The sequence below is a fragment of the Rhinolophus ferrumequinum genome, chromosome 13 (assembly GCF_004115265.2).
Source record: "Rhinolophus ferrumequinum isolate MPI-CBG mRhiFer1 chromosome 13, mRhiFer1_v1.p, whole genome shotgun sequence".
In the NCBI taxonomy this organism is placed as follows: domain Eukaryota; kingdom Metazoa; phylum Chordata; class Mammalia; order Chiroptera; family Rhinolophidae; genus Rhinolophus; species Rhinolophus ferrumequinum.
Genome location: NC_046296.1, coordinates 55,856,633 through 55,882,501, shown reverse-complemented (window position 1 = coordinate 55,882,501; position 25,869 = coordinate 55,856,633). Strand labels below are relative to the sequence as shown.

General features: G+C 33.5%; 1 protein-coding gene across 3 annotated transcripts in view; it reads right to left on the bottom strand.

The window, feature by feature from the left end:
• ATAD2B (ATPase family AAA domain containing 2B) overlaps window positions 1-25,869 on the bottom strand; it is a 109,895-nt gene that overhangs the window by 35,070 nt on the left and 48,956 nt on the right. For all 3 annotated transcript variants that reach the window (XM_033124811.1, XM_033124813.1, XM_033124812.1), the window contains exons 14-18: window positions 23,460-23,619; window positions 21,327-21,417; window positions 16,077-16,388; window positions 13,615-13,750; window positions 7,799-7,985 (exon numbers count right to left, since the gene is read on the bottom strand). In XM_033124811.1, the coding sequence (XP_032980702.1) occupies window positions 7,799-7,985; window positions 13,615-13,750; window positions 16,077-16,388; window positions 21,327-21,417; window positions 23,460-23,619 (886 nt within the window). The remainder of the gene's footprint in view (window positions 1-7,798; window positions 7,986-13,614; window positions 13,751-16,076; window positions 16,389-21,326; window positions 21,418-23,459; window positions 23,620-25,869) is intronic.

Sequence of the window (25,869 nt, the reverse complement as noted above, 5' to 3'; positions counted from 1 at the left end):
CCCTAGACTTAAAATTAATGAACCACCTGCTGAACTACTTCTTTACCTACCATTAATTCAGTCTTCAATTCAAAACTGTCACAAAATACTCTTACATCTCTAAAGAGCAATAAATATATTAGCAAAAAGTTCTGAGACACTCCCATTGTCAGAAAATACAAACTAAAGTTCCCTCAGGTGTTAAAGAGTCCTGAGCATAGCTTCAGTCGCACTCTGCCAACACTTACCAATAAGGAACAGGTGGGCTATTAGTAAGCTGCCAAGCAGGACTCCTGCCCTTTTCATGTACGTCAACAACAGCTCAATAGCCCATCAACAAATTCTCGCAGGTTAATGACATCTCTTCAAGATTTTTTATAAGTATAGGAATAAGTGTAAAAATCTATCTTCTGTCAATTTGAGAATTCTAAAAATTCTCTATTTTCCCTTATTTTAAACATGTTTCAATTAACCTGTGTAATGTGCAAGATACAGAAATAAGAATCTAATATTTTAAATGATTATGATTATCAGAAACAGTCCTAAGAATCAAAAGGATTATTTTTCTTTAATTGAGTGAGCCTACCAGTTGCGTGAATTTTTTAAATACCCTGTATAAAATAAAATATACTGCCAATTTAATAATGAACCAGATGAAAGATGCTCAAATAAATGTTTCCCCAAATTGGAAATGTAGATGTTATGATCACTCACATCAAAAGTAATATTTGCTCCTTCCCTTCCTTTAATATTTGCATATCCACCAATCCAGAACAGTTGTACAGTACAACTCCTTCAGGACTCTCAAATTTTGACCTTTTCTGCAAACACGCACACTCTTATCCTGGATCTTGAAAAATCCAAGGATTATTGTTTTCCAAAGTTCTTGTAGGAGATTCATAAGAGAAAAACAAGCATAAATATCGGCAAAAGGGAGGAACCACACAGCAGCACAAAGGCAAGTGAGGCATTTGATTCCAAAAATTAAAAAAAAAACTATTACATGCCACTCAAATCAGGCATGGTATGTGGAAAATAATGACCGACACCTTTTGTCGCTTTCCAACTCCCTCTCTGTGCTGGTAAAACTAGGGAGAGTCAGCAGGGAGACAAAGGTGATTATATGAAAAAGACTAACAAGCTATATATAGCTTACTGAGAAACCTCACAAAACTAACCATCTAATTCAGTCATGCAAGTTACCACGTGCACAGGGAGAGACGAGAAACCCATGCCTTTCTAAAAAATGAAATTGTGCCTTTCATTCTAGTACTTGTAGGTTAGGTTTTCTAAGACAATGCACTGAGAACATCTAGCTGCTAACAAGTATCAAAGAGTATGGGCAAAGCAACAGAAGGTTAAGTGATAACAAACACTTTACAGTGCCAGAAGTTAAATAATACTGTACTGTAGATGTTTTAAACTTATTTGCAAAGCTGAATTAGGTATATAAGCATCACCAACTCTGACAGAGTTGAGGGTTTTTTCAAATTTCTTCTCCTAAGCCTTTAGAGGAAAAACATCCTTAATTTCTAGAAAAATTTAAAAGCACTACTAAAACACTTTTTCCTTTCAATTCCTTACTACATGGTATCTCAGAATATTAAAATAAACTTTCATATTTTCTTTAAATATATAGTCAACCTGTTCTAATTCTCCAGTTTTTGTAATGAAAATTCAAAAAGTACAGATACTGAAAATAGCATTTAAAAATTCAGAAAAAAAGCTTAATCCTATTGTGATTTTTCTGTAATGTAAAACCAGCTCCTCAGCAGTTTGCTGGTAACTTTTAAAGTTGTGGAATGAGATACACTATGTGAAATCAATTAACCAGATAATTCAGAGTAGAAAAATAAAGCCTGGTTTTAGTGAAGCGGCAACTGTCTTAGGAACAAGTGATGCCATTTGATAACTAGAAAAATACTCACCTACAGGGTGTCTTGGATTGGTGGATGTGCAAGGTGTAGTAGAAAACAGAAAAACTGTTATAGAGAAAAAAAGACAGTAGGCCAAATTACTGAACCAACCGTTTCAAAATACCTCTGACATGACCAGCACTCTTGCACAAATAAATGAACAAACACCAGTGTATGTGAACTGTTCATTTTGATTATTTAAACAACATACTCTATTTCCTTCTGACCTCTTCTCGCCCCAGACATTATGGTCCCTTATATAACATTTTTTTAAGTTTCTTTATTAAAAAAAAAAAAAAATCACTACTTCCTCTGAATGTTAAAGATATGAGAGGCAAAAATCAGGCCACTGAAGTTAGAAATGTCCATGTAAGGATGGACTAGTAATATAAACTGTACCTATGTTGACAACGGTCCTTATTCTCTCTCCAAAGCTAAACTGTCAAGTCAGTACTTTAGCTGCCAAATTAAAGTGTGCAGTGCATAAAAATGTACTATATTTTTAAAATTAAGAATATATAACCATAACAAGCCATTTTCTTCAGAACCTGAAAAGTAGAATAATTTTAAATACAAATGTGAATGAAGCAGAAAGCTCCCGTACAGCCTTCAATTTCCTAAAAGGGGCTATATAAGAAAGAGGAAGACGACTTTTTGTCATCAGTAAATTCCCAGAATTTGTCTTGGTCATGTTACAGTATTATGAATGTGCTAAATTTATAAAACACAGGTAAAAGAAAAATCTTGGGGGGGGTAAAATATTCTCAATTTTCATTAAAATTTAAAAGCACTATTAAAATAAGTTTATTTAATTCCTTACACCGGGTTATCACAAAATATTAAAATAAACATCTATATTACTGAAAACTTGATTCTATATATATCATTTTACTCCACATATATTTTATTTACCTAAGATTTATTGATTTATCTCTGTGAAAAGAAGTCATTGTCTGTGATATGAAGATTCAGGATTCAAGAAATAAAGTGCCCAATTTCTTTACAAGCATACAAAATTAGCCTGTTATGAAACACAAGTATACTAGAGTTTCTGAATGATGGTTGTAATACAAATCAACATTTTATGAAAATTAAATCACTCAAATTCTTTTCTGATATTTTCAATGCCTAAAAACTTGGAAGAATTTCCGTAAATGTGGTACATTCTGGACCAGGATAATTTAACTTGTTTACAACTCAAAAAAATAAATAAATAAAAAGCTGTTGCTATTGTAAAACACAGAAAACCATGTGCACAAACACAAGAGTATCCAAAGTACACACAGAATGCTATGGAGAAATCCAGAAACCTTTATGCACAAACACAAGAGTGTCCAAAATAAACACATAGGTAAGTATATTAATTCCTTAATGCTACTCAGTCAAAAAGGATTTCTGCTGAGAATGTCCAGATACAATTTCTTTCTGGAGAAAGCAAAATACTAAATTTTTCACCAAAAAAAACCCTTATTATTGACCATTTAAAATTATTCATTACACCGTGAAGTATCCAAACTCCAAAGCTTTTGACAGACCATACAGAAACGTATCAATTCAATCATACTTCTATATTAATGAAAAAGATAAACTATAACACACTCATCAATTGCTTTTTTTCCTAAATTAACAGTAGAAATAATACAAAAGGCAAAAAAATAATACATTTGAAAATTTCAGAAAAGGGAATCATAGTCGTTACTACTTTTTTTAAGAGTGTTAATACAGATGAGTCTTTCACTACAGACATTACCATCTCCTGCCTGGTTGTAGGGCTCAGTAATCACTTGGGAATTTAATGGCACAATCCTAAATCTTCCAGGCTACACCAGGATTTTCCATTGTCTTTCCAGAGCCTTTGGAAGACTATGAAATGCTCAGTGACGTGTACACACACACACAGTCACATCATGAACTGTGGCAATTGTTTCAGTAAGAAATGTGTAACTAGTGTCCGGTGATCGGCTAAAGTACTGTATCTCAAAGTGGGATCTACTGAAGATCTACAATAGTAACACCTGGGATATTTAAAGTGCAGATTCATGAGGCTCACCCAAAATTTAATGAATTGGAATCTCTGGGTGTAGAGCCAGAGAATCAGTAATTTTAATATGTACCCCCAGAAGATTTATGCTCTCTAAATCTTAAGAAACAATGAGAAAACCCTACAGCAGACACTAACTCCTCTACCATTTTTCACCCAGTTAATAACATTAGTAATAGCTGAGTCAGAAGACAAGGAAGTTTTATCATATGTATGCCTGTGTGTGGATATGTTTTAAAGAAAAAAGAATTAAGCATGATTCCCACAGTATAAAGAAATATCAAGTAGGGCTCTTTCCCCTTTCCATCTTATCATACATATAAATACAGCCCTGTAAAGGTGATTTAAGACTTCTTCCCTTTCAGATTACCTTTCATGTTATGTTACAGTAGTTAAGCATTTTCAATTTATATTACATATCTTGGAGGCTGGGGAAAAGAGCACAGAAGAATAATTTGCCACAGACCCAACCGTTAAGTTCTACATCTATTTAGAGATAATCCTGCCTACAAGAGAACTAGCTCCCAAGAGAAGTTAAGGAAAAAGAGAAGAAAGGAAATATAGAACAGAAAGATAAGAGAGAGGGGTTTTTCATGTTTCAGCATCTCAGCACCTGACTCATGCACTTTCTTCCCTGGGACTTTTACACCGACTTCTACCCAGGCTTGCCAATCTCTACAAACTGCGGGAAAAATTCCTCTGTTTTATTACGTAATAGCCTCTTTTTGAATAATTTTTTTAGAAGAGACAGGATTACGTTTATGCATTTAAAATAATTCTAAATATGCACTAAGATACAAATAATCAGAGATTAACCCAGACAGTTTACCTCGCCTCTGGCCAGTGTTCGGAGGAAGTCTGAGCTTTGACTATCATGACTACAAAATTCTGACTCAGTTCCCCAGCAGAACGGACATCCAGGAATAAGCTCCACTTCTAAGCCAGAAGCTTACAGGTGAAAGCAAAGAAAATGAGATGTTTTGATGTACTAGATGCAGTGTAATATAACCAAAACAACAAATGGTGGGTTTTTGTAATTTTCCACTACCAAGTGACACCTCTCTCCATCCTCTCCAGCAACATGACAAAAAAGGTAGTGAAAGCCACAATATGTGAAAGAAACCAAACAGTATACAGTTAGAATTCAAATTTAGCCCAAAGATGCCAAGTAGGATTCAGGGGAAAAAATCCTCGGATCCCAGTGACATGAACATACTACATACATTGTTTACTACAATGAACATTCATTGTTTACTACAATGCTTTCTAAATATTTCCTTACCTAACATTAAGTCAGTATGTGTTTGTGAATATATACACATAGTAGCCATAAGGAACAATGATAGATAGAATACCCTCTTCACTTTAAAAATGTTCCTCTTTCAATGATTTTATCTTTTGTTTGCTACTGTCAAATACACATGTAAAAAGAAAAAATATTCCAAACAGTACAGCAGAGAGTAAACTAAAATGACAAAGTTTATCTATTCCCCAGTCCTCCAAATTCCTTTCCCCAAAGCAATGATTTATTAATAGTTTTGGGGGCTATTCTTGGATATAATTTCCACTTACATATATACATATATTTTAAGAGTTTTTTTAACACAAAGAAGATTATACTTAGACTGGTTTACAATTTGCTTTTTTCACTAGGCTCTCCATAATCTTTTCCTATCAGCCTATGTAAATCTACCTCATTCTTGTTAATGACTTCACAGTATTCCTTTGTATGTGAGGACATACCATAATTTATTTTAGCCAGTCCACCATCAAAGGACATTTAGTTTGTTTCTTTTTGTCTTACTTTGTTTGGCAATTTTACATAATGCTGTGATGAATATGCTTGCATACTCAGCAGTGAATACTTATAGCTGATGTAGGGAAAATTCTGTCATGTAAAATTCCTGGGTCAAAAGGTTTATGTACTAGAAATTTTAAAGGACAGTGCCAAACTACACTCCAAAATCATTACATTGACATTTCCACTAAGTATGAGTGTCCCACATCTCCAATGCTAGCCATTATCACTGATTTTATTTTTACAAACCTAATAATTGTTTTTAAATGGTATCATGTTACTTTAATTTGCATATTTTTTCAGTTATGAGGCTAAGATTCTTTTCAAATTTTTATTGGTTGATTTTTCTAATTTATTTCTCCCTGTAAATGGCATGTTCCTATTTCGCCATATTTTGCTAATTTTTATATTAGGTTGTTATTGTTTCTTCTTATTGATTTTACCATATTTTTATATATTTACAAAACTTTTCCTTGACATGTGTTACAAATATACCTTTTACCAGGTTATGTCTATTAATTTTATTTAAAGAATGTGTAATTTAAAAATTGTATGAAGTCAAATTTGTTCCTATCTTTATAGATTCTGTTTATTGCTTAGAAATTATTTTATCATATCTAATATAAGAAATATATTGATCTTGTGAATTCTAATATTTTTATAGTTTCATTTATAATCTAGAATTTATTGTGGGGCTACAGAAAAATGTGGGAAATACAGTTTTTTTTTTGTTTTTTCTTTTCCCCCTCATAAAGCCAGCCAGTTTTCCAAGACCATTTATTGAATAGTACATCTATTCTATCTACTTATATCAAATGTCATCATCATATAATCATCATCATGATACTAAATTCTCCTCTCTATTCAGGCCTAAACGTGAATTCTCCCTTTTGTTCTATTACTTTGTCTGTCTATCCCTGCACAGGTACAAATTCTTTATTACTCTAGTTCTATTACATCTTTAAAAATCTAGTAGGGCTCCCTCATTATGCTTTTTCCTCTAGAATTCTCCTTGCTATGCTCCTACTTATTATCTAAAGGAAACACAAAGTCCTTTTTTTAATTTCTCCTCTTAAATTTTGGAGGAAGTATAATTGAGATTACACTTAATTTATACATTAAATTAGAAAAGAACTCACAGCTTTCCAATTTTGAGTCTTACCAGCCATTAGCTGTGAAAGGAGCTGCAGCAGCAGTAGTAAATATGATGATAGCTAACATCTGCTGGGAGCTGTATGCCAAGCTTACTGAAGGAGCTTGTTTTAATAATCACAACCAAAAACAAACAAACAAAAAATCACAACTTATATCGTATCATTATTTTCATTTCATGGATGAGAAAATTAAGGCTCAAGGAGTTTAAGCAATTTGTCCAAGGCCACAACCAATAAGCAAAGTAGCGGAGACTTTTTTTAAATCTGTACAATTTGAGTTGAGTCGCACTTTTAATTGGAGTACTGTACTTAAAACAACGTGTGTCTTTCATTTATTCAACTGTCCTCAACTGAATTTTTAGATTTCTTCTGTTAGGCCCTGCAAATTAACTGTTGAAATTAATCCCTAGGTAAACTTAGTTGCTATTTCTTCCATTACACTTCTAATATAATATCAAACACACTTTACAGATACAAATACATATAATTTTTTAATTGCTATCACTTTTCTATATAAACTTTAAATCCTGGCATCTCAAATTGGATATCATTTCCTTTTCTATATTAAGACTCTACGTCCAGACAGGAGTCTAGAAAGGCTCTGAAGCCGTAAGTGTGAAAAGAGGGTCAGAAAAAGGCAAAAGAAACTCACTTTCTACACTGTTAAACCTTAATGCAAGAAACAGGATATTAACATTTCAGAAATGAAGCATCTAGCAAAAAACAATCAGCTCATTATGAAAAATGTTACATATCAAAGGATCCTCTGCCTTAATGTAATAATGGTAATGAATAAGCAACAAAATGTTAATATTCATAGTACTGTTCTTTGAAAAAACTTTTACCTATAACATTACTGAGCTATGAAGAGTACGCCAGCTGAAAGTGCTCTGGAGTGGCACAAACATACCTGTGCACACGATTCCTCAGGTGTCTTGGCACTAACTGAATAAAGCGCAGGGAGATCTAGTCTGTGCACAGAGAATTTTTCTAGAGTGTGCAAAAGTGCTGGAGCAAGGTGAGAAGTTTGACCTGAGCCTCGTTCTCCAGACAGCAATAATCTTGGCCTGTAAGAGGTTGGCTGATGATATGGTGACCTGCAATACATGTAACACAGAATAATTATTTCAAAACCATGCACTCTGAAGATCAATATGAAACATTATATCTCCCTTAAAAGAAAGTAACTCCAAATTAATAGAACTTCCTAATCTTTCTTATTTTTTAAATACAGTGAATCATTTTTCATTAATTACGGTTTTAAAATGCTGATCTTTCTGACCACATTAATAACCAAGATGTTAAAGTACAAAAATCCATTCTAAAAGAAAGTAAAAATACATGAGTATTCATCCTATCATACCACATATATTAACTTGGAAAATGCTTGAGACACTGAGTGTGATCTACTTATTAATTAACCAACGTCATTTGTTAAGAATCCCATTTCTCTGGGTCGGCCTGGTGGCTCAGGCGGTAAGAGCTCCATGTTCCTAACTCAGAAGGCTGCCAGTTCGATTTCCACATGGGCCAGTGGGCTCTCAACCACAAGAATGCCAGTTCAATTCCTCGAGTCCCGCAAGGGATGGTGGGTTCCACCCCCTGCAACTAAGATTGAACGCGGCACCTTGAGCTGAGCTGCCGCTGAGCTCCCGGATGGCTCAGTTGGTTGGAGTGCGTCCTCTCAACCAAAAGGTTGCCGGTACAACTCCCGCAAGGGATGGTGGGCTGTGCCCCCTGCAACTAACAACGTCAACTGGACCTGGAGCTGAGCTGTGCCCTCCACAACTAAGACTGAAAGGACAACAACTTGAAGCTGAACGGCACCCTCCACAACTAAGACTGAAAGGACAACTTGACTTGGAAAACAGTCCTGGAAGCACACACTGTTCCCCAATAAAGTCCTGTTCCCCTTCCCCAATTTAAAAAAAAAAAAAAAAAAAAGAATCCCATTTCTCCAACAAGAAGGTACATCTGAAGACTACCCAAAATGTAGGTCTTTTTTTTAATGGTTAAAATGGTAAATTTTATATATTTTAAAGCACAATTTTTGAAATAGAAAAAAAAAATGTACGACTTTTCCAGTGGTAACAAATTTTGTTTCTAGGCCAGTAAAAACTGTTCTTACCCTAATACATGACATCTAAAGCCCTACACAAGAGAAGGTAAATTTAGGAAAATACATTAAATGAAACTCAATTTGTATTCTCAAGAGTCTAAGCACCATTAAAATGATAAATGAAACAAGTTTATCTGGTATCACTATAGACAATGCAGAAAATTCTAAGCAACAAGAATAAAGCAAATAAAAAATGGAACTAATAAAAAGAAAGAGAAAACACTGCTACTTGTAAAGGATATGATTATGTACTACAAAATCCAAGATTCACCTAGTAACTGTCAGAATCTACCAGCAAAGTAACAAGACAGAAAATTGAAATTTAAAAAAAATCAAAACATTTCCTAAACATCACTAATAACCAATATAAAAAAGGAAAGGAGATCCTATTTATAAGTGCAAAAATATAAATGACAAAACAAACAATACTAAATAATCTTAGCAAGAAAAGTATGAAACTATATGGAAAATATCATGAGCCTGACAACACAGTCAGTTCTTCCTAATGCATTTATAGTTAACGATAGTTAAATACATATATATATGGTATTTTATACATTTAAAAAATTCAAATCAAAATCCCAAAAGACCTTGAGGGAGAGGGGAGATTTTAAACTTATTCACAACATTATCTGAAAGAATAATCAAGAAAATTTTGGAAAAGCATGTTAGCTCCAATTTTATTTCTTTTTTAACTTTCTTAAAAATTCTATGAATACAGTTTCCACTTATTAAAGAGACGACAAAACCAAGGCTCAGAGAGATTAGGTATAAATTCATACAACTCGGTGGTGACTAAGTTGAAATTCTCATTCAGGTCCATTCAATTGCAAAGCCCAGGTTCTGAACCACTAGGTTAAGACGTACCCTACTTTATACAGAAACTTATTACAGAACAGAATAACAGAATAGAATGGAGAATACACAAAAGAAAAGAAACTCAATTCTGTGGAAGATAATAGGCAGCCCAGGAAACAAATCACAGTAATTGAAAGAATTTTACATAAAATAATAACCATAAAAAAATAAATGGAACAGGGATGGATTATGAAATAAGTTCAAAATAGGGAGGATCAGATCTTCATTTCACAGATTAAACAAAATGAATATGAACACAGAAACAAAGAAAGAAAAATCAAGATTGATGTACTTTTAATTCATAAAAATATTACAACTTTTGTAACTCAAAAATTACAATGTGCACCAAATGAGACAAGGAATTTGCCATTAACAGGAATAATTCTTGATGTATAAAGAGCTAATGTGCACAGTGTTAACAAAAAATACCTACATGAGCAAAGGATATAAACAGACAATTCAAAAAGAAAATACACATGGACATTTTTTAAATGTTCATTCATTTAACAATTGTAGACTGCTTCCTATGCTGAATGCTTGGACCTAGGTATCCAACAAAACCACTGTTATCACAGAGCTCATAACTGAATGGTATTTTGTGGGAAGAAGAGATACACAGATTATTATAATTAGTGTGATTAACAAGCAGTACTGTTTAAGTGTAGGGTGCTTTGAGAGACCCCAATTAGAGACTCATAGAAGGCATTCTTGGAAAAGTGTTAACAAAGCACAAACCCAACAGATTGGAGGCAGAAAGGATGAAATCCAAGAAATAAAAATAGGATGTGCAAAGAACCAGAGGTTCTTGGCCCTCTGGGTTAATGGACATAGCTCATACAGCCACCTTCTTTTAATGTTTCAGGGCAATGTTGGGGTACAGGTACCGGGGTTAAGGAGGGGAAGAGGGAAGGGGAATCAGACTATGAAAGGCTATGAAGCGTTTTTATAAGCCATGTTAAAAGTTTGTAATGTACACTAAAGACAACGAGGCAACATTTAGATGCTTAAGCAGGAGAAGTGACATCATCTTATACATGTTTTTAGAAGATAACTCTAGTTCAGTATGTTAGTATAGGAAAGGATTTTGAAAGATGGCAAAACAGGAGAAAATATGACCAGGTAGGGGTCTGCTATAATAAACCAGATATAAGATGTTAAATTATAGTCCAGACAAGAAAAGATAGTGTCAGAGGAGATGAGAAGAAACGGCCTGAGGTGGAACTTATTTAGTAAAGAAAATCAACAGGACTTGGTCATTGACTAGACACAAAAGGGAAGAAAGAGGAAGGAGTTGAGGATGATGTCCAATTCCAGTTGAGATAACTGAATGGATAGTAACTCACAGGATTCACAGGCAGAGAAGTGGAGACACAGTCCAGTATATACTTAAAGATCTGTGGCACAAAAAAGGGAGACAGGTAGCTGGACAGGATCTAAGACTCAAAAACGAGCTAGCCTTGAGAAAGATTTGGTAGTTATTAACAGAGTCGTCAAAAAATTATGAAAATGAGAAACATCTTTTATCTGCTACACTGATAAACTAAAAATTAATTTTAATACCCATTATTAGTGAATAGATGATGGAAAATTAGTATTTTCATCACTAGTGAGAGTGGGAAAAAGTACAATTTTCCCAAAATTAAATTTGGCAAGTATGTCAAAATATATATCCAAGGATATTGGCAACTCATCAACTCCCAGGAACTCCCTTAACACTAGTATTCGCTACAATTTTTCATAGTACTTATGCAACATTTTATCTATTACACTTACTGTTTTACTATCTGTCTCCAGCTGAAATGTAAGCTGAATAAGGACAGAGAGTTTAGTCCATTTTATTCACTGACATATTACAAGTACCTAGCACAACATCAAGCACATGATGGGCATTTTGACAAAATATCTGAATGAGTGAATTAATATATGAAATAACAAGTGAATTATTCAAATAAACAAGAAAATATTATTTTCAGCTATCTGGCTGGGGCAAAGATTTTAAAAGACAGGATCAGAGGTGAACAAAGCTCCCAAGAGGCAGAGAACTTGTACAGAGAGCTCGTGGTGGGTTAATGCATACAGGAGCTCCCCCGCCACGCTGAGATGATCCGCACTGAGAAAGAGCAGACGGTGCCTAAACCAGAAAAGGAGAAAAAGATCTCCCCAAAGAAACTAAAGAAACAAAATCTTATGGCCTGGGCGTAAATGCAGCATCAAATAAATGCTAATAAAAGTTAAAAAAAAAAAAAAAAAAGAAAAAGAAATGAATGTAATTTATCAAAACATCTACAATAAAAAAAGCTTATTCTGGGATATAGCTGTCTAACCATTAAATCAAAGTCAAATTAATGAACTAGAAAAGCTTATGTAAAGGAAGCTAAAATTAAACCAATTTCAGAAAGGCTAAACCAAACAAAATGAATCATACAAATGATACACATTGAATCAGTGGCAGAGAATGCTCTTAATAAAAAGGCAAACTCAAAACTGCATGTGAAGTTATCAAATATCAAATCTACTTCTGTATCAGTTTACTGACAACAGAGCTCTTATAAAATTGAAACCTACATCTCCTGATAGTTTCTTAGCTCTGCCATCATGTATTTCAAATCCAAATAACTAAAAATTGTACACACACACACACACACACACACACACAGACGCTAGCCAGGTGTGGAGAAAAATAATTAGTTTGTTTTCCCTTAGCCATCAATAAAACAGATATGTAAAATTATTTAAACAGTCTAAGAAAATCTCCCTGGGGGCATAAAGAAATGATATGAAGTAGAACAAAAAGTTTCTAACAGAAGAGTTTGCTGTTAAAGAACAAACACATCAAAAAAAAAAAAAAAGAGTAAATGAAAGTAACTTAGTCTCATTTTTAAAAATGGAAAACAATAAACGGTTATCAATGCAAATAGTCAAATTAACATTTCATCAAAATCTACATAGGAGAAACTTCCAGTTGAAGATTTAAATTTGTTCAAAATATCACAAACGAAAAATTACTTAAAAATACATACAATCCAACATACAATCCAGCATCTTCGAATAAAAGTGCGATTAATCTACCTGACTGAAGCATTATGGCCTTTTAACTATCATGCTAATTATGTAAATTCAAGATGATGCTGTTAGTATTTGAAAACTATTTGGTCCCTTAATTAAAATTAGATTAGCACTAAAATTGTTTACCCATTAAAGTACACAGCAAAGCTGCTTTAACATAGATAAAGGTAAATGTAAATAGAAAAACCATAAAATCTAAATTAGTAAAGTGTAAACTAATGGGGTTTTGGAGAATCAAAAAGTTATTGGTTTAATTACTGAGCAATTCTAATTCAAAATCTCTTTAGTACCCTTAGAGTCCCTAAATTATCATCCGAAACTTATTACAAATTAAAATACTCTAGGTCATGATAAATATTTCATTTCTGTTCATTGTAGTTCAAATCAAAAGCAATAAAATTGAGGACATGAGTTGACTGTCTAAAGGTAACCCTCCCTTCCACGTTGGTTTAAAAAAAAAAAAAAAAGCACATGATTTAGAAAAAAGTTTTAGTTGACCAATAAACCAATTTACTATCAACCACACAAAAAATTATACTTACTGAGTGTTTCGGAACTGTGTCCAAACAACAGAAAAACAAAGTTCTCAAGGTCACAACCGTAAGTCAAATTATACCATAATTCTAGCTATAAAGTAGTAAAAATCACGCTAAACTAAAAAAAATTGGATATAAATTACTTACATTGTAAAATGAAGGTAGGATTTATGTACAGCAGCAGCTGATGACTGTTTCTTTGGTGATCCTGAGTGACAACTGGTCTCAAAAATTGATAAAGCATTTTCATCTTCACTATCATCTAAAATTAGAGTTTCTATATCTGTTCAAAAACAAAAAAATCACTATTGAGGCTTATAGAGTCATTTAATATTAGTGCTCTACCAAAGCTACAGAAAACGGGTTTAAAAATCAAATGACATTAATAAGTTATCTACCAAATAATACAGATTGACCAGGCAAATTGACAAACTACTATATTTTGAATCACTTATAAATGAAATTAATGTAATTCTTTCACCTTTACAGACTACTTAAGTATTATGAGATGTAATTTGGGAGATATTATTGACTAACTATAAGAATACTGGAAAAGAATGTCACTCTTATAAAATACCCACCTACTTACTAAAAATCTAAGTTAACTTTGAGCAAAACCAATACATTTCATGTAAGATATTTGGTATAAATTAATAGGATATTTGAGTTACGGCCAGTTCTTACAAAATCAACAAGAAGGAATAATAAACTGACCCTTATTTTTTCACATCACACACATATCCCTTTTTCAAAACCTAATCCAGTTGAGACAGGAGTCAGAAATTCAGTGGAAACAAAGCCAATCTTAAAAATGCACTCATTCAAGTAACATTAGTCTCTATATAGGTCTTAAGTTACCGCTCAATGGACTAACAGGAACTAAAGTCCCTATTAAGAACGCTATACTTAAAAATTTGCCTGGACTACAATTTGAAATATTAATAGCTATACTTCACACATACCTAACAAAAATGTCAATTCACTCAATAAAAAGCAATGCTACCTACATGTGTAGGAGAAATGGGATAAAATTAAGATTGATAGAAATCATATCCCCTCCCCGGCCCCCAAAGAAACAGATACTAAATGGTATTGGCAGATATAGATTTCAGTGGCTTTTGAAAGTTAAGTAGTTACTACAGCTAATATTGTAAAAGTTAACCTGAAAAATAATTTAGTATCTTTTAAGTGATAATTTCATACACAACGAAAGGATACTTGTCTAAGAAAAATATTAAGGACCAAAACAAGCCAGAATGATACATCTAAATAAGTAAAAAAAATTATTAATAACCAAATAAAATGTGGTATCTTTTCTCCACTGGCACATGAAGAAAAATTTGAACGCATATTCTATACTTATGGAAAAATAATAAAACACAGATAATGCTGTAAAAATTCTCAAATAGAAATAAGGAGCTATCCCAATCTCTCAGAAGGGAAGGTAATATATTCACGATTTTCTAAAGGTGATGTAAGTTTTCTAAAATTATAAAATTTTGGGAAAAGATACATATTCACAGTTATAAAAAAAATCAGAGATAAGAAATGTATAATTCATGGCAGAGTACCTGGCTCAAACATAATAAAATATTTGTTCCCTTTTCTATTTGACAAATTTAAGAAATCAAGTAAGCCATGTGATATTTCATGAGAATCTATTCCTAAAAAGTTAAGTTTCTGAAAAATATATTTATAATGACAGCAAAAATCACTGAATATTGATGATTTTTCAATATGTAATATTCTCAATGTTAGTATAATTCATTGAACAATTTTCTATTTGGTCCAGACTACATGCCAAACAAGATACTAGGAACTGGGGAAATTAAGATAAAATACATTACTTTCTCTTTAAACTTCATGGGTCTTACTTTGATTAGCTTATGAACTTCGAGTTTTCCTATAAATGCGTGACATTTTTAAAGGCAGTTTTCTGATTTTATCTCAGGTCCAAACTTCAATCTTGAAGCTAGAATTCAAGACGGTCTACAACCAGGTTCTGATTTACTCCCTCACTAAAAATTTACACTCCATTAGCACAGCACACTGCAGACTGCCCTGCTAATAACAATAGATATTTATGAGTTGAATCCAGAGGGGCATTACAGCGACATAGTAAGAGCATGAGCTCTGGAGTCAGGCTCCCTGGGTCAGCAAGCTCTAAAACTTACTGAATTAAGTGACGACATCTGTAAGTCTCGCATTCTCCTCCTTTATGAAATAAGAGTACGTGCCCCACAGGATTGTTATGAGGATTAATAAATGACAATTTATGTATGGGCTTTATAATAATAAAATAAACGTAAGCCATTTTTATTAGAGTCAACTTTCCTAAAGATTGTAAGATAGTCAGAATGTCCCAAGAACAACCAACCAGAACAAACGTTCGTTCTTTTTATAAACATTCCCTAGGCAACCACCAAATGCAAAGAAACATGCCAGGCCTGGAATATATAGTGGTGAATGAAAAAGATACATTTTCTATATTCATGGCAAATATAAAAAAGTGACACATAAATAATCATATATATAAGGAAACTTACGATTTATTTATTTATGCCTGTACTGGTTTCATTTTAACAACAAGGAAAAATAATCTAGAGTACCTTCTTTCTTGTCACTCTGGCTAATTTCAGCATGAGGAAACACTTTTTGCAAGACTGCTAGGATGTTGTTGAAGCTTCTTTCCAGCAGTGGTCTTATGATGGGGGATAGTGCATGTCCCGAAGACATGACAGCACGCTGGGAAGCAGGCACAATATTCTGCATTGCATGGTAAAAATCTTGGGCGTTGAGCACTATAGAGGAAACATCTAGCTGCAGTTTATGACTGCTAGCATAGATCTGGGGATAACGCCTGCGAAGGGCAATCAGAGCGGCTTCAGTGCACAGGGCCTTGATATCAGCGCCACAATAGCCTAATACAGAAAAGGAAAGGGGGAACAAAGGTAAGTTCATTCTGCTAAGTATATATGCTCTGCAAATATAAACACACCTTTACCTAAAGAAATAACACAAAATCAATGATTATGTGCAATTTTATCAGCAAAACGAAATCTGACCATTTAAAAATCACCTAATAAAACTGTTTACTCATTAAGACTGGAAAAGTGTTTTGAATATTTTAATTAACAAACACATGAACTAATGATATTAAAACAAGTCACTTACTTTGTGCCAATACCACTAATTATAATGTACAACTTTTCTTCAGGAAAGGTTTTGAAAGAATAATAGTTTCATCTCAATCCTTCCTCAATCTTCCCAATCATCAGTTAGTAGTCTGCATGACATTACACTTACCTATAAATCTTTCTAATACTACTAACTGCCAAATACATGTAGGAGAGTAGTACATAAGCAGAAACTTCAAAAACAGAGCTAATCTACTGCCTACTCTGAGTGCAACTCACAACCCAGTTAATATCTAATTAGCCCAAAAATTATACTTTAAAGTTATGATCATCTCTGACAGTTCCAAAGGTATTAAAGAGAATAAGAATCCATCAATTTTCCTTATTAACTTCTTTCATACAAACACACACGTGCACAGACATTTTTAGTTTAAAATGACTGATAATCTAGTTCTAAGGGCTATACCTACACGGGGTATTATCCATTATCCATATATAACTGATTTATATAGTTAAACAACAGATCAAGCCCCCAGTGCTTTTTTAAGTCATTTCATTCAAGCAACAAATACATACAAAAATATACAAACTGTTAGGTCTTTAACACAAAAAGGAAGAAAAACTCAAACTGGCCAGTTGTTTTATATATCAGCAATTAAACTTGCATTTGGCCATCTTTATCAATCATGCCAGCAGGGGGAACCACTCGAACTAGTTATAGAACATTAGTCCCTAAGCTCTCCGAAGAGTGGTATCAGGTTTATTTATCTTTTTATACCTCACAATGACCTCACTGAACACTTAAATACTGAAATACAAATGGTGATTAGACAGGCAAACTATGAGGAGAAAAGAAATAACCCTAGACCAACTGGCAGGAAAAAAGAAAAAAACATTAAGGGACTAGCCTACATAAATCAAGCTGCATGTGACTCACATATCCATAATGAACTATATCTGCATTGTTAGTAAGGCAAATGGTCCTGTTAATCAAGTCCTACATATAACAGAAAAATCCCCCTTACCCTGTTCTATTTTGTTCCATAGCACTCACCACCTAATAATTTACCTATTATGTTGATTGTCTGCCTTCCCCAACTAGAACGTGAGCTCTATGAGAGTAGGGGTATTTGTTGTTTTGTTCACTAATGTATCTCAAATACCAAGAACAATGCCTGGCCTGGAATTCAGTAGATATTCAATACATATTTCTTGAGTGAAAGAACGAATGAAAAGAGACATGAGTAATCCAAGGTTATAGTTTGGGAAGGTAAAGCTATTAATTTACTATGTACTACAAAAAAAAGTGGATAAATGATATTTACTGAGCTTTTTTCCCCTAAGAAATCTAAATTCTTTTCTTATTAAATCAACTTAATCGCTATGTAAACACTTCAATGAAAAAATATTGAAAAGTATTGCATTCTTAAAGAAATATTTATTCAGAGTTAGGAGGAAATTTAGTATGACCTGTGAGAGTTTAATTCAGAAAACTATAAACAGATTAAGCATTAACACTGCCCCATGACAGCAATCTATCTCGCAAATAATTCTTCAGAATAACAAAATTTACCATTAGTCTTTCATTTTATTTTCTATTTCTCAATGAATAAATCCTGAAAATATCTTTTTCTGTCCCATAAATATCCGTTATATTAGTTCGACAAAATAACTGTAAAACCATCAGCTCAGTTATATAGAGTTAATGAAATAATCCATTTCAGAGGTAGTAAAGAATAAACCACCATCTTCAAACAGCGTAAACAACCGTATTTCTTTAAAAGTATATACACAGTTAGTGAATATACTATATACAATGCTATTTTTAAGTGCAAAGCCTAAGTTAAAAAAGAAAAAAAAAAACTCAGAAACAATGCAAAACAGAAGAAAGCCACTAAAAGGTATTTTATGTAGTAAATGTTGCCCATAACCTTTATGTTTGACATATGTTAATACATACATAATAGCAATTTATTGCTCATTTTTTCTTAATTTATTAAAGATAATTTAAAAGCTTAACAATAATAGATCCCATTTAAAGAAGTAAATTTTCACATGGATTATCATAACCAATAGTCTATAAAAGATGGGTTTACCTTCTTTACATTTGCTTGTGAATGAGAATTACCAGTTTTTATCTGTGGTGCTCAACCTTGACTACTCATCTAAATAAACAATGATACTGAAACAAAAATAGATGCCCAACAAACATAGTGAATCAGAATCTCTGATGGTTTAGTATCATAAATATATGTTTTAAGAAAGCTTTACAAGTGATTCTGATATACAAAAAAAGTTGAGAACTACTGAATTAATAATATACTTCTTTATGAGACTCTACAATAGAATTAAAATTACATTATAACCAAGGATAAATAGGTTATATTTAGGGTGACCACCTGCCCTGATTTAGGCCTCTTGTCATAATTACGAGCATTTTTTTTCACTCTCAAAAGGGTCCTGGTTTAGAAATATAGATACGATCATTCTAGGAATACTGAACAAATACTAGAGAAAGGTAATAATAAAATTTTATAAGTTATTTTTAAGTAAAATATCAAACATAATGAAGGCCCACAAGATAGACAACTCATTGATACGTTTTCATTGTTTTGGCCCTCTTGAGTGAAAATGAATCAACAAATATAATTAGGTTTGAACTCCTCAGTAACTTTAAGTTCCTACTATTTGTGCACATTGTTCCAGATATGAAAATTATTTGAACACTACTTAAAAATGATACCGATTATGTATGCAAACACCTCCAAGTACTTGGGAATTTATTTCAGGTAAAAGTTACCAAATCCATAACTCTTAACAAGAGGTCAGCTGTCTCTGCAGTTGTTCATCAAGACTGCACGCTCTTTTGTTAGGCATGAACTGATCCATACATGTAAAACATGTTTGGGATATTTAAGGGATAAGTGCATAATGAATTTAAAATGTACTACTATTTCATTCCTGTTTGAGGACCTGCCTTTGATTTTTTTTTTTAAATGTGAACTGGTTTCTTAAATGGAATAAATGTCACAAAACCAGAAATCATTTAATTATAACGAATTTTTATGTCGTTCTTCAGGAAGAAAATGGTGTATATATAAGCTGATTCTAAACCACCACCACCACCCCCAAAAAAGGCAAAGAGAAGTTTTTCAGTCCTATAAGAAATTATGTCTTAAAATTTAACTTAACTGACTAAAAGCTAAAATAAATCACTTGGAGAAATGAGAAGTAATGGCCTCTGGAAATGAAAAAGGAAATTAAGATTCTAATATCTAGGATGAAGAATTAGAGTATATAATATTTCAGATGGTAGACAGGGTAATAGAAAGTAATTTTAAAACACCTATGTTTTAGGGATTTTCAAAATTATTTGAAGACTTCTGCTTACTTCATTTAAGGATCATTCTGTGACAAATTCACAGAAGAATCCACAAAGATTTCTCAGTCTGATCTGCACTCTAACACAATAATATCATAAACGTAGCAGGAAATCAAAGGGGTCAAATTTCAAAATGGGAAAAGACTGGATTTTGCACCAAATACCACCCTCTCCCATAAAGCAGCACAAGGCTTTGCAAAGGTCAAGCCAAATTTACATGAAATGGGTTTGGCGCATGCTCTCTTATACCAGGCAAAGCTTTTAAACTGGAGTAGTGCTGGAGAGATTTACGTTTTCTCCTCACCAGAAGATGCCGAGGTCTTTGTGGCTCAAAAGCTGAGGGATGCTGCTTCGGAGATGGAGGTCCCTGTGGATGAAGAGGATAATTCGGATGTAGCTAACTGAATGGACTAATGTTCTATGTAAGTTTTAATTATTTGATGGTGGGTTACAATGACTTTTTACCTAAGTTGTTCTTTTTGGTTTTGGTAACTTTAAAGTTTTCCCAAGTAGGCTAATGATTGTTAGTGGACTTATGTGGGGGATTTCTTCATAATGCTTAAAAAGTTCATGAAGGAAGACTTTTTTTTTTTTTAATAATTTATATTTTTTAGAAAATTAAGAGGAAAATAGACAAAAGATGGAAAAAGAATGAAGGAAAAATACCTGTATGTATATTCAGTTGCTTAATATGTATTTGTTTTGATTTCTAATCTAATTAGAGCCAAAACCCTGAAATCTATCTCCTCTGTATGATCATGTACGTACATAAAATACTCTCACCACATCCTTTTAGGACAGTAGTGTTCCTTCACTCTGTGGGGAGATCTTCCACTCTATGAATAACATAACATTAAGTTGGAAAGTTTTATATTTGGGGAAATGCTAGCAGATGCCATTAAATATGTTCTTTGAAGACTTCTTTCTAAGCCACAGGCATGAAGAGGAGCTCATCATGTAATCTGCAAAGAGAAAGACTATAGTCCTACCTTTGACACGAGCCTTTTTATCTCTCAAGTTTATACTTCCTTTTCTTAGTGAAATTTCTGAAAGGGGACACTTCCTAAAAGGAAATACTGTAGTAATATTATGGGAATCCCAGCGCTCAATGAAAAGAATATTACTATGGAATTTTGTTAGTCAATCACCTAATGGCAGCTAAAATCCTAATTTAGAGGCGTTCAAACTTCAAGTGAAATGTTTAAAATAATTTTTACATTTAAAGGCAGAGCCATCTATTGCACAAAGACATAACTATACTCATTCACATTCCAAACGTAAGGGGAAAGGGAGGCTGAGCAGAACAATGACATTCAAAGAATTCAAATAGTAGTACTCACCAACACATTTTTCAGCCAATTCACCTAAAAAAGCATCTGACAATTTTGGATTCCAGTCCCTGGTATGAATCTGTAATATGTGTTTTCTTGCCTAAAAAAAAAAAAAAAAAACCCACAGGTAAATAAATTTCTTGTCTTAAAAAAAGTGTAAGTAAATAAATCATCAACCCCTCAAAAGTATTTGCTGGAACAAATTTATGGACTAACCATACCCCGGAAAAGCAAGTGTTTATTTTAAAAGAAATTTAAATATCTTGGCATGCATAGGAACTCTAATTCCCATAGTAATCCACTGAGATGTATACTAGAAATCTTGTCTCTGTTTCACAAACTAAGACATTTAATATTCTGAGACGTGAAGGAACTTGACTAGTGGCACATATGACTGAGTGAGTGATCTAGGACTAGAATTTAAAACTAAATTTCATTTTTATCATTTGAAAACATATGAACAAGAAACTTTAATGTGTTATAATAATCATAACTTTGAGACAAACTTTAAATTTAGATTTCACAGAACTTTTGGTTCTATCATATGCATAAGATATTATAACTGACAATGAACTAAACAAGCAATTTAAAACTTGAAAAGTTTGAAGTAAAAAGTTTGCAATTAAGAAATGAAATATAATGCATATTATTATCTTGTAAGTTAGTTGATCCTTTGGCACTGAGAAAAGAGTAAAGAAATAAAATGGAGTCACTGTAGTCAAACTGCTAAATTACTAAAATCAAGTGGGCTGAGGCATGAGGAAACAATTCTATTCTTGCTTTAACCAGCCTGAAAACTGCAAGTTTTGAATTTTTCGATGTGCATCAATACCTATATATATATATATATATAAATCCTGTAGATAACCCTCTGAAGAACTTAAGAATGTTCACATGCCCAGACCACCTGACATCTATTATCCAGACCACCTGACATACATTATCCAGACCACTAGACATCAGGAAGATTACCATCTCTGACCAATCCAGGAGCTAAAAATGCAAGACTGAGTCTTCCCAAGAATGTATTTTTTACTAAAAGAACTCTCAGCTTTTCTTTCTTCTTCAGAACACTTTGGGCATTGCCTAGTTGTGTTTCTGATTTGCAAATCTTAAGACCCTGTAATAAATCTTGGCCATTCATTTCCAGCCAAAGCTTCCTGACAACTTGTGCTCAGTTAACAGCATTTAATATATAACAAGTTATTTTCGGTAAATATCTCCAATTTCTCCCCTCCAATTCTCTCTTAAATTAACCATACTCCAGTCAAACATTTTTGCACCTACAACTAATGGAAATTGCTCCCATCAGGTTCACCACTGACCGACATAATACACTAAATACAATGGCTGATTTTCTGTCATCACCTGATTTCATTTAGCAACATTTAACACAGTTAATCACACTGTCCTCATTGATACACTTTCTTCACTTGGCTTCCAGAATTCCACTCTCCTAGTTTTCCTCTTATCTTACTGATTGCTCCTTAAATATTATCTAAGGAAAAAAAGCTGAACAGCCAATCCAGGCCTCTTACACAGACCCAGCCAAGATAAATGACTTTAGTTTTAGGTCTCATAGCAGTTTCCTTGAAATGTGGTCAAAATTAATGTAGAAAACTATGTTCAAGATCCATCCTGTACAATACAGCAAGTCACTAGCCATATTATGGTATTTTAATTTTTAAATTAAGTAAAATTTAAAATTCAGTTCCTTGGTCACACTAACATAACCAACAGCCACATACGATTGGTTACTGGCTACCATACTGGAAATGATCAGTGGACGACGCAAATAAAGAACATTTCCATCATCACAGAAAATTCAATTGGGCAATGTTGTTCTAGACCTTGTTTCTTGTTAAGTCTCTGATTTGTGTGGACTGTACCTTAATTGTGAGGACTGTGACTGGCATACAGATGTTGAGGCCTACATGACTAGGACAAGATAGACGACAATTAGGAAATCAAGGTAATGGCTTCCCTGTACCAAAATTGACACTGGCTGTGTCTCTTAGAACTAAGCGCATCCCCCATGTACTGGTAGAGCCTAAATGATTTGCTTGGACTGTTGTAAGATATATCATGTTTCATAATCAAATCACAAATAAATCTTAATATATCAAAAACAGAAACTCGTACCTTTTGATCAGGCAAGTTGAAAAGGAATTCTCTGTCAAAACGACCAGGTCTCCTGAGTGCAGGATCTATAGAATCAAGTCTGTTTGTAGCACCAATAACAACAATTTCACCCCTGTTGTCTAATCCATCCATAAGAGCAAGAAGGGTTGACACTATGGAGCTGTAACAAAATTTTCAGACAAAATGGTAACTTAAAAAAAGGAAAGGAAAAAATGTAAAAACTGATGATTATACTTTTATCAGTCTTAAAATGCTAATAAAATCATAGCATGATGACACCTTAATGCAAGATCAATGTACAGAAATCATTTTCAAAAATAGTCAAAAAATACATTAATAGACACCTAAAACACAAGATAAACAACAAGATAAAATGGACTTCATCAAAATTAAAAGTTTTTCTGCTTCAAAGGGCACAGCACTATCAAGAAAGTGAAAAAGCAACCTAACTAGGAGAAAATATTTGCAAATTATCTATTTAATAAGGGCTTAGGGTCCAGAATACATAAAGAACAATAAAAAGAAAAATAACCTAATTTAAAAGCAGTCAAAAGATTTAAATAGACATTTCTCCATAGAAAATATACAAAGGTCCCATAATTAAGGATGTCCAAATCAAAACCAAATGAGGTACCACTTCAAATCTATTAGTATGGTTATAATTAAAAAAAAAAATAACAAGTGTAGATGAGAATGTGGAGAAATTAGAACACTCATACACTGTCAAATGTTGTGCCTCTTTGGAAAACAGTCTGACAATTCTTCAACTATTAAATAAGTTAACATAAGATCCAGCAAAGTCCACTTGTACATAAATGTTCATAGTAGCTTTCTTCACAAGAGCCAAAAAGTGGAAGCAGTTCAAATGTCCATCAACTGATGAATGGATAAATAAAATGTGGCATATCCATACAATGGAATATTATTCGTCAATAAAAATAAAGTACTGATAGATGCTACAACATGGATGAACAGTGAAAATACTGTGCTGATTGAAAGAAGCCAGACACAAAACCCCACAAATTGCACGATTCCATTTACATGAAAAGTCCAGAATAGCATATCTGTAGAAACTCAAAGTGTATTAGTGGTTGCCTAGGGCTTGGGGGCTAATGAGAAAGACATTTGAGAGTGATGGCTTAAAGATACAAGGTTTCTTTCTGGGGAGATGAAACAATTCTATAATTGATTGTGGTAATGGTTACACAACTCTGTAAATATACTGAAACTCACTGAATCGTAGTCTAAATGAGTGAACTGTATATGTGAACAGTATCTCAATAAAGCTGATTTTAAAAAAGAAAAAATACAACAGTCTGTTTTAATAGATAGCAATCTTGGAGTGGTTAATGTCTGTCAATTTATAGTATGTTTCAAGTTCCTACAGAATTACATTTGCATTATCGTTATACTTTTTTTTAAGACAATTTCTTTAGAATGGCTACCATTTTAACTAAGTTCAACTTAAAATCATTTTGTGCATTTTTTAGAGTAGCTTTTTAAACTGACTGAAACATTTAAACATTACTGAATAAAAATGTTTCATGTCTAATTATAACATAAGCCACAGTTCTAGTAACAATGGTCTTCCTAGTTTTTCCAACTGTTCTCACTTCTATCCCTTTATTCTTATTAACACCTGCCTGAAATAATTTCTCCAATACGCTCAACATAATAAAGAAATCATTCTCGCTCCTAAATAAACTAACTGTTCTACCTGTGTTCCCCAAATGTATAAATGAAACCAAAATGGTAGAGACCCAGTATACATGCATAGGGAGGATTTGTGCTTCTTCTTTCCTGTTGAATAACTGAAAACTAATGATACAAAGGCCTCACTCAAGATATAAGTGGTTAGGGGCCGAACCGGTGGCCCAGGGGGTTGGAGCTCCGTGCTCCTAACGCTGAAGGCTGGCGGTTCGATTCCCACATGGGCCAGTGGGCTCTCAACCATAAGGCTGCCGGGTTGACTCCTCGACTCCTGCAAGGGATGGTGGGCAGCGCCCCCTGCAACTAAGATTGAACAGGGCACCTTGAGCTGAGCTGCCTCCCAGATGGCTCAGTTGGTTGGAGTGCGTCCTCTCAACCAAAAGGTTGCCAGTTTGACTCCCACAAGGGATGGTGGGCTTGGTGGGCTGTGCCCCCTGCAACTAACAACAGCAACTGGACCTGGAGCTGAGCTGCGCCCTCCACAACTAAGATTGAAGGACAACAACTTGAAGCTGAACGGCACCCTCCACAACTAAGATTGAAAGGACAACAACTTGACTTGGAAAAAAGGCCTGGAAGTACACACTGTTCCCCAATAAAGTCCTGCTCCCGTTCCCCAATAAAATCTTTAAAAAAAAAAAAAAAGATATAAGGGGTTAGAGAACATTTCAGATCTTGCTTCCTAGCAATTGTCGTAAGT